The 11,392-nt window shown below is 36.1% G+C and overlaps 2 protein-coding genes and 1 long non-coding RNA gene across 4 annotated transcripts; 1 reads left to right on the top strand and 2 right to left on the bottom strand.

Moving 5' to 3' along the window:
- Positions 1–33: 33 nt before the first annotated feature.
- LOC109082343 (organic solute transporter subunit alpha-like) lies at positions 34–3,868 on the bottom strand. Its single transcript, XM_019097233.2, has 7 exons — positions 3,355–3,868; positions 2,536–2,687; positions 2,383–2,456; positions 2,137–2,292; positions 1,925–2,036; positions 1,098–1,350; positions 34–984 (listed from the first exon to the last, which is right to left on the bottom strand). The coding sequence occupies exons 1-7, from the start codon at positions 3,419–3,421 to the stop codon at positions 554–556; spliced, it is 1,245 nt and encodes a 414-aa protein (XP_018952778.1). The 5' UTR covers positions 3,422–3,868; the 3' UTR covers positions 34–553.
- Positions 3,869–6,245: 2,377 nt separating this feature from the next.
- Positions 6,246–7,304, top strand: LOC122138236. Its single transcript, XR_006155416.1, has 2 exons — positions 6,246–6,470; positions 6,554–7,304. It is a non-coding gene; the product is annotated as an uncharacterized LOC122138236 (long non-coding RNA).
- Positions 7,305–7,312: 8 nt separating this feature from the next.
- On the bottom strand, positions 7,313–11,122 carry mapre1a (microtubule-associated protein, RP/EB family, member 1a). 2 transcript variants are annotated; one of them, XM_042729675.1, is made up of 8 exons: positions 10,968–11,122; positions 10,300–10,489; positions 9,833–9,978; positions 9,510–9,705; positions 9,080–9,121; positions 8,618–8,730; positions 7,715–7,867; positions 7,313–7,627 (listed from the first exon to the last, which is right to left on the bottom strand). In XM_042729675.1, the coding sequence occupies exons 2-8, from the start codon at positions 10,418–10,420 to the stop codon at positions 7,577–7,579; spliced, it is 822 nt and encodes a 273-aa protein (XP_042585609.1). In that variant the 5' UTR covers positions 10,421–10,489; positions 10,968–11,122; the 3' UTR covers positions 7,313–7,576. The 2 variants fall into 2 exon arrangements, with proteins under 2 accessions (XP_042585609.1, XP_018939719.2); XM_019084174.2 differs by lacking the exon at positions 9,080–9,121.
- Between the last annotated feature and the right edge of the window lie 270 nt (positions 11,123–11,392).

Here is an 11,392-nt window from a genome sequence, read left to right as displayed (position 1 = left end):
TGAACAAAAACATTGCACTTTTAATCAACAAATCGTGAAGTGTCTGCAAAAAATTAAATCGGCAAAGAAATCGCCAGGGTTGTGTCATATTTAATTTATGACTGGAGTAAATTCAGTATTGAGTCTACCCTGGTTCGTCTTTTGGTTTTATAATTTCAAATGTAACTTTACAGCATCCACAATTTAACCACTGATAAATATGTACGTATTTTATTAACGTAGCCTATATATCTGGGGCCTAGTCTTTAGACTTAAGAATTCAGAATCATAAATTATTGTGAACTTTTTACAAAAAGGTACTAAACAGTACATTTAAATAGTGAACTTAACAGTAAACTTAAGGTACTATATAAGAGATTACAAACATTAACATCTTGTTATGCTGTACAAACATTAACATCTTGTTATGCTGGTGAGATTTACATTTCATTACACTGCACTTTTAAATACCTTAATTTAGTTTCCTGGCCCCAGTGGAGTCACAGACATCTAAAATGGAATAATGTCACAACTATACAACAACAATACAATACATTTTTTCTCACGTTTTCTTCTATACAACAGTAACATCACCATTGTTAACATGGTTAATTTCAGCACTGACAGTAATTGTCGTCCGGTCCACACTCACGGTGTCTTCAGGTGGTGTAGTACACACTTTCTCAGTGTTTGCCACAGTTTGCAGTCTGTGCTGTAAGGGGAAGGGGAAGCGGTCCAGTGGTGCATGTTCAATTTTACAGAGGCTGTCTTCACTGTCACTATTGTATCCGAGGTTAGAATGGCATGGATCGTCTTCTTGAGAGCGGAGCTGCACAGCGATAGGCAGCTCATCTTCTGTCTGAATTGCCTTTTCATTGAGAACTCTTAGGAGATCAACTTCTATTTCTTCACCCTCGTCATGACAGGGTTCAACTTTCCGGAATGTGTGATGTGCAAAGAGGCTGATGCAGAACATCTCCACAATTACACAATAGTGGTAGATTACTTAAAGAGATCACAGGAAAGAGAGACCAAATGAAAGAATTAAATTGGATGTTTACCAGATTCCGGATCCAAAAACCATTGGGAAATCAATAGTAATGTTTTATGACTCTTACATTGAGACCGAAACAGGTCAGAGAAGGGAGGAGTGCAGGGGATGACATTCAGCGCACCCATGGTCTCCAGGATTCCACTCTGTAGTCCACAAAGGACCAGGATGACAATGATGCAAATAAACTTGGCTCGAAGACCATATCCAGGCAATGCCCTTTTTGTGGCTTTATAAAACAGCAAGTAGCCATAGAAAGACAGAAACGTGGATATGGCAATGATAGCGTTGACATACATGTTGAGATTAACTGAATTCACCTAAGAGAAACAGATTAGGAAGAGTCACATAACGTAGTTCAGAAAATAAACCAAATCTACTTTGCAAAAAGTGTGATTTTTTTTCCCTAAACCAGTGAAAACCCTGAAATTCTAAAAATATCATTGGCCATGTCATTCACTAATTTTTAATTTAATATAATGGATTTAAAAATGTCATTTATTCCTGTTAAATACACTGATTTGGCTCTCAAGAAATATTTCTTTTTATTATCAATGTTGAAAAACATTATTATTATTATTTTTGTGTACATCGTACATAAAATATATCACAGTTTCAAAATTTTAAGCAAAAAACAGATGTTTTACTGTATTTTTGATCAAATAAATGCTGACTTTAAAAAACCTTAAAAAATAATTCCAAACTTTTGACCTGTAGTATACTCCAAATAAAAGATAATGCTTAAGCACCTTATGAATATAACTTTTTAAGAAACATTTTGTGATCTTGAAGAGGAGATTTATAATTTTAGTTTAATCAATTCTTCTAACTTTATAGGTCTATCATAAAAATATTGCATTAATAGTAAGAATAGAACAATAGAATTGTACTCACATCCCCATAATCGTATTGCTCATCAGTCCAGAGGACAAGAGTGAGGAAGAACAGGACTGTTCTGACCACAGAGAGCTGAAGAACAGCAGCCATCATCCAGCCCACGCTAGTCCTAATGGAATACAAAAATTAAGATTTCACTGTTATAACGAAACACACCAATTATTATAAAATTACTTTGTTAAAAATGTATGCAGGTGTATGTGAAGTACTTGTTGATGTTGAAGAGAGGAAGACAGCAGCAGCAACAGCAAGGGAAGGGGTTTGGAGACACCTGCTCCCCTGCTAACATTTCCAGCATGCAAGTCTTTCCACCGAAGAAGTCTTTAATAAGACCCATGAACTTCAAGAGTGTGATGGAGTGATAACTGCCAAGAAATACAAAACAATCCATACAGATAGGACCGGCCATTCGGATCACTATGTGCAATTTGATTACAACAGTCAAAGTCACTCACAGAGATGCAATGAAATTGCACAGAAATGAGGAGCGTGGAACATATAGCGCAATGATAGACGTCATCCCAAAGACCTGTCAAAGAAAGAAAATGTCACCAAAGAACAACTAAAGGAATGCAATGAATGAATTGAATGAGAAGGTACTGCTTTACCGGATATATTCCCAGGATCCACAGGCTGAGACATCTACGCCGATGAGAGGGGACATGACGCAGAAAGAAGCCAATCTCCTCCATGAAGAGAGCAAGAAGAAGCACAGCAAACACAGCAGGAAGGAGGAACAGCCAGAGATCATTCTTGATCACTATAAGCAGAACAAACAAAACCAAACTCTTTAAAATAAAGCTTCAGGGCATTTTTACAGCAATGCAATATTAGAACCATTTTAGGTTCACAAAATAATTTTTCAATTTACAGTACTTACAAGAATCATTTTAAAAGAATATTTTAATATCTAAAGAACCTATTTCCACCACAATAAAACTTTTAGTACAAAGGAAAGGTTCCGTGGATGTTAAAAGTTCTTCATGGAGCCATCAATGCCAATATAGAACCTTTGTTGATGTACTAAAAAGGGCTCAAACAGACATAATTTCTAAACCTTGTTCTAATTCATGTATCTAAAATGAGATATCTGGTCAATAGCCACATTTTAGACCACGTTTGGGGTAATAATCCTGAAAACAAGTGAAAATTTAGGTAAAAGTTTGGAAATAACACTAGCTGACTCAAGTAGCTTGTGGCTATTGTTGACTGATGAGCAGTTTCATCTGTGTTGTCTATTTCACTGCATATACAAATTCTACAGCATATAATCATCCATGTCTTACATTACAACATACTGTCATTCCTGTCATTATCCAGGGAAAATTACTTTCAGCATTGTAACAGGCTCCATAAGCAGCACACAGCAGACATCGTTCGGCTTGATACATCTGCACCTTTTATCATTAGGGTGAATAATCTCTTACCTTTAAAGAACTCAGATGACAGAGGAATCCCACCTCCCATGAATGTGCAGTTGTACGCTTTCCCCATTGTTCAGTGAAATCAGAAAAACACACAAAACACAAGAATTTCGATTTGGAGCCCTTAGATGTCAGGATCAAAATAAGTGAATACCCACTTATCTGTTCTCAGTTTAGGCAGAAACTCCAGCTGCTTAGATAAATAGTCAATTTTGTATAAAGACTCTATACCAAGGTGGCTTCCTATTGCCTAAGGGGTGTCTTTCTGAGCTCACTTATTAATGATTGACTTAAACACAGGTAGGGTGACAGGTAGAGGGCCAAGTCCATCCTCCCACAGTTCTGCACTATCTCAGACAGTCTTCTTTTATGCTTGGAATAAAGTACATGGGAAATGTGTAAACATTTCTAATACAGGTCTTTAAAAAAAACTATTTGAAGGAATGATAAAATATGTAGCAAACCATTATCTGCCTATAAAAAGATATTTTCTCTACAATTTAAATCTCTATTATACTTTCTCTACAATTAAACAATTCGGGTAATCTTCTTTTCCCCAGACATGTCCTCTTTTTGGACCTAAAAAATGCTTCCAGTCAGGAATTCTAAATCGCCCAAAATGTCCGGAATTTGCCTTTTTCTTTTTACAGTTGCGATTCATTGTATGCGTTTTTGTATTAAAGCCCTGCGCGGGACTGTTTTCTTAATCCTATGATAAAACTGTGGTAGATGTTAAGTTTTGTAAAGGATGACCACTGATAGGCCTGTGTGCAGAACCCCCTCCTGCTCAGTGATTTGAACCGTTGTGTATATACTAAACTAACTGGGAATTTGGCAAATTAATTTAATGGTTTACTTCATCCTGATACCTTTGCTTGCTATTGGAATACGTTTCCCAGATTCCATCCCTGTAGCATCTCCCGAGCTAGCTGGTTTAGCTAGCTGCTAGCTACTATTAACTTTGCTACCTCCAGTAGTCCACATTAACACCCATTTCTCATTATGGCATATATAAGCCCTTGTCATCATACTTATAAAGTCCCTAAATGCATATTTCCCCCATTTGAAGACTGTCCCAGATTACTCAAAGCATGCCGTCCCACATTCTCAATCATATTTGATAATGTGGGGCAACAATAACAAAAATGTCTGGGAAAAAAAAAACTAAACTAAAACACATTTTCAACACTTTAATACATATTTTGTTGCTTGAATAGATCACAAACATAATTTGACAACAATTAGGAACATTGTCTTATTAATGACAGATTTATGTCCTTAACATTAATCTAGTCAGAATCCTGTAACTAACCTTGTCATGCAATTCCCAGGGGAGCTTCTTGACTGACAAGTGCCCTGCCCCTTTCTTTGGAATCACCCCCATGACCCAAATATGTGTGTGAAATGGTCTTTTGTTTTAAGTTTTTGTTAGAACAGAAAAACAAAAACAAAACAAAACAAAAACCCTGGAGTTTAGGTGTCCCAGGGGAGACGGGTATGGCTGTAACACTTTTTGTTTCAGCATCTTTAACTTGCTAAATTTTTGAGCTAGAGTTCTCAAAATTTTATACAAAACACCCACATTTGTTTACTACAAAAGGCACCAATTCATACCTCAAGAATTCAAGAATATCACAGCCCTTATAAGTTGATGTCAAATACATGGAGTGCCTTTGTTACAATCTACCCCAATGTCAGGGGTTGTAATAGTCGGACAAAAGAAGCAAAAACAGCAACCACCTCATAAAGTTTGCTTCAAAAGGTTTATTGAAACAATAACAAAATCTAACAAAAAATAAAAATAAAAAATATTGTGTGTGTGAGATTGTGTTTATGTATGATTTTTCTCAGTCAGATTCACAATGGTGTCAAACCAATGTTTTTAATCCTAGATGGCAGGCTTGGTGGATAAAGAAACTGCATAGCACACACATTTCCTTTGGCTTTGAGCTGCCAAAAAAAGCTACATATAGTCAGACAACATGGAAGTTCTCACAAGGAATGCTAAACTGTGTTACAACCGTTACAATTTACCCCACTCCTGTCATCCAATGTTTAGTTAGCTGTATTAGCATAACCATTTGAAATAAGCAGTTTAAAAATGCATCACAATTTTTCCTGACAATCTACAATTTATTCTAATGTAAATTCTATGGTTTAATCTGCAACAGTTTAAGTACTAAGCAAAATAAAAATTGCATTCTTACACAAAAATTCTTTATTCTTTTCTTTATAAAATCTGCATATATCCATTTACAGCTTTGACAGCCATTTATGTAAGACTGAGGAGGAATTATGAATTTATATATTAAGGTACAGATACCTAAATCAGCTGCATTTTGATGTTTAAGTGCTGTTTTAATATAAACAATTTTAATGCGCATGAAAACTCCAACCTGATGCGACCAAAACATGGTAATAAAAACATTCGGGGGAGGGCTTTGGCTTTATTGAAAACACTCAGAGCTTCACACCTAGCGCCGCCCCTTGCGATATATATATATATATATATATATATATATATATATATATATATATATATAATATATATATATATATATATATATATATATATATAGGCTATATGTTTAAAGAATTATACTGAATACTAACTACTAATTTAACATGACACATACTTAAATGCTGATATAGTTTGAGTCTTGGATTTAAAGTCAGAAAAGGAATCTGACACACACACACACAAAAGTAAACAAAAAACCGCATTTAACTTTAAGTGCACTGAACTTTTAGTAGTAATGTTTAGAATAATATGCAAAAATATGTGTGTGTGAAATACAAAAGACAAAAAAAACCACACACAATTCTCGAGATGCGACCTGTAGTGCGTTTGACTGAGGGACTTTTGTATTAAAATCATTGATTGGAGGACGGGTTGGAGACGTATCCGGAAGTTTAGCGACAGAATGCAGGATGCCTTAAAATTGAGCATTTCCTAGTAATAGCTTATTTAGATCTAATAAATAAGCACGTGCTAGTAATTTTAAGTAAACTGTAACGCTGCGTCAAAGGGCTTAATCCTGCAATTTTGGAAGTGAAACATTTTTTTTTCACAATAGCCTGAGCACATTTTAGGCTACTGAAGTTTTCTTCAGTAACAGGTAACTTACATTACATTTGATCACTAAATCTCAGAGAAGCGACGTGAGTTAAATTATGAATTGCTTTGAATTGTCTTAAACAGAGCTGTGGCGATGGAGCAGCAGACTGATGTGGAGGCAGCTCGAGAGAGGGAGGCAGATGCAGCAGATGCGATCGCGGAGCCGCCGTCCCTCTCTTTTCCAGAGGTGTTCCGCATGATTCAAGCAGGGGAGGAGGTTCCTGGACTCCAAAAGCTGGACATCAAACCTTGTAATGACCAGCCCACGGTTTCTCAAATGCCCAGAAAGTCAAAGCCATGGGAAAAATGATTGCTTCCTAATTCTAAATTGTGAACTGATTTACAACACATTTTGCTTGTATGCAAAAGTCACAAATTAATTACCTTTTTTTTTAAGTATATGATTTTAATACATAGCAAAAGCGGGATGCTGAATGTAAAATAGAGCATGCAACAACAACATCAAAAAAAAAACTGCCTAACTTTCTCTGATTTTGCATCAAAAGCTGCCTGAAGATGGTGGTATTTGCAGCTCAACAGCTTAAGACGGTTAAAACAAACCAAAGCCTCTCATGACTGTCAAGTGGTTCCTCATGGTCTCATGTGCTTGTGAAAGGGAAATGCAAAAGGTTGACACACATCCTGCTTCAGAGCTTATTAGAGGAAGTGAACTTCACTCACAACTGGTCAACTAGCAGTCAAATGTACAGATCAGAAACTAGATAAAGCATACCAGAACGCTGTATGGTATTTTTTTTTCACTACAGAATGAATGGATCAGAATAGCTTGCTCATGTTTTAATAAAATGCCTTGGGTATGTTTAGTCACTGTCAAGTCAGAACTCAGTGGACTGCTTTATACAAACAGCCTTTGATAAGTACTTTATTTTTCATTCACAAAAATAATTTTGTTTTTGATGGTCAATAAAAAAGCTGAAAATTCAAGGTATAGAACGTCCCTGAATAAAAAGACATTCAAAAGTCAAAGTCCAAAATGATGGACCAAAGGCAAGTGCAGCACAACAGCAGGAATCAGCCAGTATGTACATTTGTGTGTCCAGCAGGGTCATTTTTTTTTTTTTTTTTAAACCGTCACCCCTGGATTGGTCAAAACTCCTCTGGTTCTCCCACCTCATCTTCTGGAATTACAAAACCTTCCTGTTGAAAGACAGAAAACCACAGAACTCAGCGGGCTGAAGACAGTTTAGTATGAGTTTCAGTTTAAACACTGCGATGTACACTTACATCTGTGGCATACAGGATATCCACAATCCTTTGCAGTGTAGGATCACCCTCACCCTCTTTCTCTTGGCAGATGAGCTCGATGTTTCTAAGTTTGCCAAAGTAGAAATCCCTTTCCTTTTCCATGTCAGCAATAGTGGCCTTCAGGTCATTTATCTGCCCAGATGAGCATAAAAAAAAAAAATTACAACAAATTTTATATGATGATAATGATAGCAACAACAACAACAACTACTAACTTGGTCAATATCACCATAAGAGTGCCTTTCAAATTATTATTTTTTTTTAGGTAATTATGGGCCATTATTCGAAGCATAAACCATAAGATGTGTCCACCCTGTCATAGACATATATATAATACTGTTAAATACGTTTTCATTGCAAAATTAAGATGCAAATTATATTTACTGAAAGGTATGATGTCCCTTTTCTAAACAGGGTTATTAAAAAAAAAAAAAAAATAATATAATTACATCCTCAATCACACTGATATATAAAATCCATAAAATGCATCTAAACAGCCAAGTAATGCTTTTGTTATGAATATAAAAACTTAGCCTAATATAACACACACTTTCATAGTCATTTTTTTGTTAATTTATGTTGTCGTGTGGAATTTATTTTTTTTGTGGAGGACAAAAGGAGGCATTCTTTGGTGTTATTAGTACTAATAACTATTATTCTTATTATTCTTAAAATACATTATTAAAAATATGATTTATGGAAATATAAAAATAAAAAATAGATTATTTTATACAAATAATTTTTAAAGTAATTATGCAAAAAATAACTACCAACTGTAGCCTGTTTTATGTAAGCTGATTTAATCAAGCTAAAAATTAAAACATCTGAACAACGATGCTAAAGTAAATGCATTTATCCTTCTCATTTACTGTGAAGTCTTACCATCTGAGTGAGTGCTCCCTTCTCTTCATCACCGCCGCCTGTTCCTGTGCCTCGCGTTGCAGCTGGAGCTGTTTTTGGTGCAGATTTAGGTGCTGTGGCTGAACGCTGTGGAGCTGAACATCAAGAACACATCCATCACCTTGTTAAACATACTCATCAACCTGCCTCGAGGATAAGGGTCAATTCTAGCCTCAAATTGACCAACTGAATAAATGGTTTCATTTCATATATTGAAGCTGAAATTAAAAAAAGGAAAGAAACAAAAAGAAAAATTATAGTTGTTTTAGAATAATTCCACCAGCAAATACCATAGACCCAAAAGAGAACTGCATGACTGTTCTTTTAAAATGAGCAGTACTTGGAAATGTAGGAATCACCATAATGTGAGGAAAAATACCCAGAGGTGAAGCAACCTTGTAGACAATGTGCTTGAACTAAAACTCGCAGTTCTCAATATCTTACCAACAGGGGCCATTGGCTTGACTGCAGGTGTGATGCCTGTGTCTGAAGCGAACAGAAATCCATGCACAGGCATTGTAAGGCTCCAGTCATTCTCACACATGTAAAAGCAGCTAAAGCATGTAGGATTGGCCCAATGGTGCGTGACTGGGTCACACCCACATATTTTGGCCTCATAATCCATAACAGCTGCAGCTGTCATGCACCTGTTAGCATTAGGACAGCTAGCTTCCGACAATAACACTAGTCTCTATATGAACTAGGAATATATGAACCAAAAAAAATACTGATAAGTTGATAATTATTTATTAAAATGATAAATCATTCATTGAATATTAGTTGGACATTTATGTATGCTATTTTAACCATTAGGATAAGCCTAAAAAAAGGCTGAAATAGTACTGAGAACTTCCTGTTTGGTCTTTCTCCTTACCTGAGCTGGGTTTCTTTGGTTTGCTGGCTGTAGCTGCTGCTGGACTCTGACTGGTGGGCATATCCTGTCCCTGTCGAGCTGCCGCCGGATCATATTCTTTCCCATCATAATTTGCATCGAAGAACTTCTTAAACCATTGCACAAACTCAAAGTTATCCTGGAACTTGCCCTTCACAAGCTTGTCGACAGGAATAATCTGCACAGAGACGTAAAACGTTACAAAGCAGTTCCACTTCACATATTGTACATTATGAATATATTTTGTGTAGCACAATGGAGCATAGCATAATTTGTATGCTAATGAATTTAACTGGTTGACATACTTTGCTAACTCCCATCTTTTTGAAGCTGGCTTGAAGGAGTTTGAAGTTATGGATGTATTCGTGCTCAAGTTTGGCCTGGAACTTGACTTTCTTCAATGGAATGCATGATGGGAACAGCATGTCCATGAACTGACAGTAAGCAGCACCAAAACACATTATTAAAGACATAGTCAGTAAATATTTTTAAAAATGCCATGCAGGTCCCAAACAACCCAAACAAAACCCCCTTTCATCCCCCCTGCACTGTACTATCTTTGTCCATTCCCTCACTAACTGCTGACTCTGATAGCAACAAATTATGCATGCAAATTGTAGTCAATCTATGACCCATTATTATAATTATTACATGTAATCTTTATGGTCAAAATGCAATCTAGGCTTTATGTCTATCTCAAACTCTGCCAGTAATTTAATGATGCTCAAGTTGGGTGTGTGAAATGAAAGGACCAAGACAGCTGATCACTGACCTGAGCACAGTTGCTCGATCTTGGCATGGCTCATCTGTAAGGACTCGTTTATCCATGTGAGCATGTCATGGCGGCTGAGGTTTTCACTTGTCACTGAAGTCGAGTACACGTTCACAGCCATGGCTGGGACAAAACCGATGATTTGAAGCTGATGGCGACACTTTTCCGCTGAAGCTTCTGGACAGAGAGGCTGTGGGAAAAGAGTTAAAGCCTCATTTCCTTAAATACACATTCACACCCTTCAGCCCAGCTACATCATCATCTTTACTTCCTACTTAATGTCACTTCAGCGTGGCTGTATTTTTACATCTATCTCATTGTTTAAGGTCTAAATCGAGTACATTACTTACGGGATAAAAATCTAATATTTATTTTAAAAAGTTTATCTCTTTTTAACTTTTTAGGATTCCGAGTTAACGTCAGTCGAAGTATTCATCTAACTTAACCTAAATCTGTCATAATTTTTAATAGGGTATTCATATAACGTTAAACAGTTAATGCTCTACGTTATGCTTAAATTTACTTTTTAACCGCTGAACATTTAAATCATAACATTAGATGACATTTATCGTCCAAATGACCAAAACTATCAATAAAGTATTGATTTTCTGTACAGTAAAGTGTTTCTGTTGTGCGTGTCACAGATCAAATCAACGCCTTTAGCTTACATTTGGTTCTGGATGTGAGTGAACCGGGCTGCGCTTTCACCGGCGTGTCGTTCGTAAAGTGCCGCTTCTGCAGCGCGCTGAGGAAAGGCCTGTAAGCCCGACACCACAGCAGACGCTTACTAACTAATCATATATTTCAAAATAAAAGTCAGCATTCGAAATAGACATTTTGTTAACTACTTCTATGTGTCAAAATAAAAGTAATAATCAGCAAAATAAGAATCACCATTAAACGCATAAAACAAAAAGTAAAGTTGAAAGAAATCAACAATTTTGGTAAATGTAATAATATAAAAATACAATGAAAAAAAAATGTATGGTGTGTAGGCTGTATTTTACTAATCTTAATCACTCCCACACATGCATATGTTATTTTCCATTTCCTATTGGTTATGTTTTTATCACTGAGTTACCTATTCTATTAC

Source organism: Cyprinus carpio, chromosome B8 (assembly GCF_018340385.1).
Source record: "Cyprinus carpio isolate SPL01 chromosome B8, ASM1834038v1, whole genome shotgun sequence".
NCBI classification, from domain to species: domain Eukaryota; kingdom Metazoa; phylum Chordata; class Actinopteri; order Cypriniformes; family Cyprinidae; genus Cyprinus; species Cyprinus carpio.
The sequence above is the reverse complement of the archived record's forward strand: the minus strand, read 5'-3'. Positions and strand labels throughout refer to the sequence as shown.

Coding starts and splice junctions, on each gene's coding strand:
- LOC109082343 (XM_019097233.2), bottom strand. CDS start 3,421: ATGGGGAAAGCGTACAACTGCACATTCATGGGAGGTGGGATTCCTCTG. Junction 2,457..2,535: donor GGATCCTGGGAATATATCCG/GTAAAGCAGTAC, acceptor TTTCTTTGACAG/GTCTTTGGGATGACGTCTAT. Junction 985..1,097: donor TGACCTGTTTCGGTCTCAAT/GTAAGAGTCATA, acceptor GATCTCTTTAAG/TAATCTACCACTATTGTGTA.
- mapre1a (XM_042729675.1), bottom strand. CDS start 10,420: ATGGCTGTGAACGTGTACTCGACTTCAGTGACAAGTGAAAACCTCAGC. Junction 9,979..10,299: donor GATCGAGCAACTGTGCTCAG/GTCAGTGATCAG, acceptor TAATGTGTTTTG/GTGCTGCTTACTGTCAGTTC. Junction 9,706..9,832: donor AAAAGATGGGAGTTAGCAAA/GTATGTCAACCA, acceptor GTCTCTGTGCAG/ATTATTCCTGTCGACAAGCT.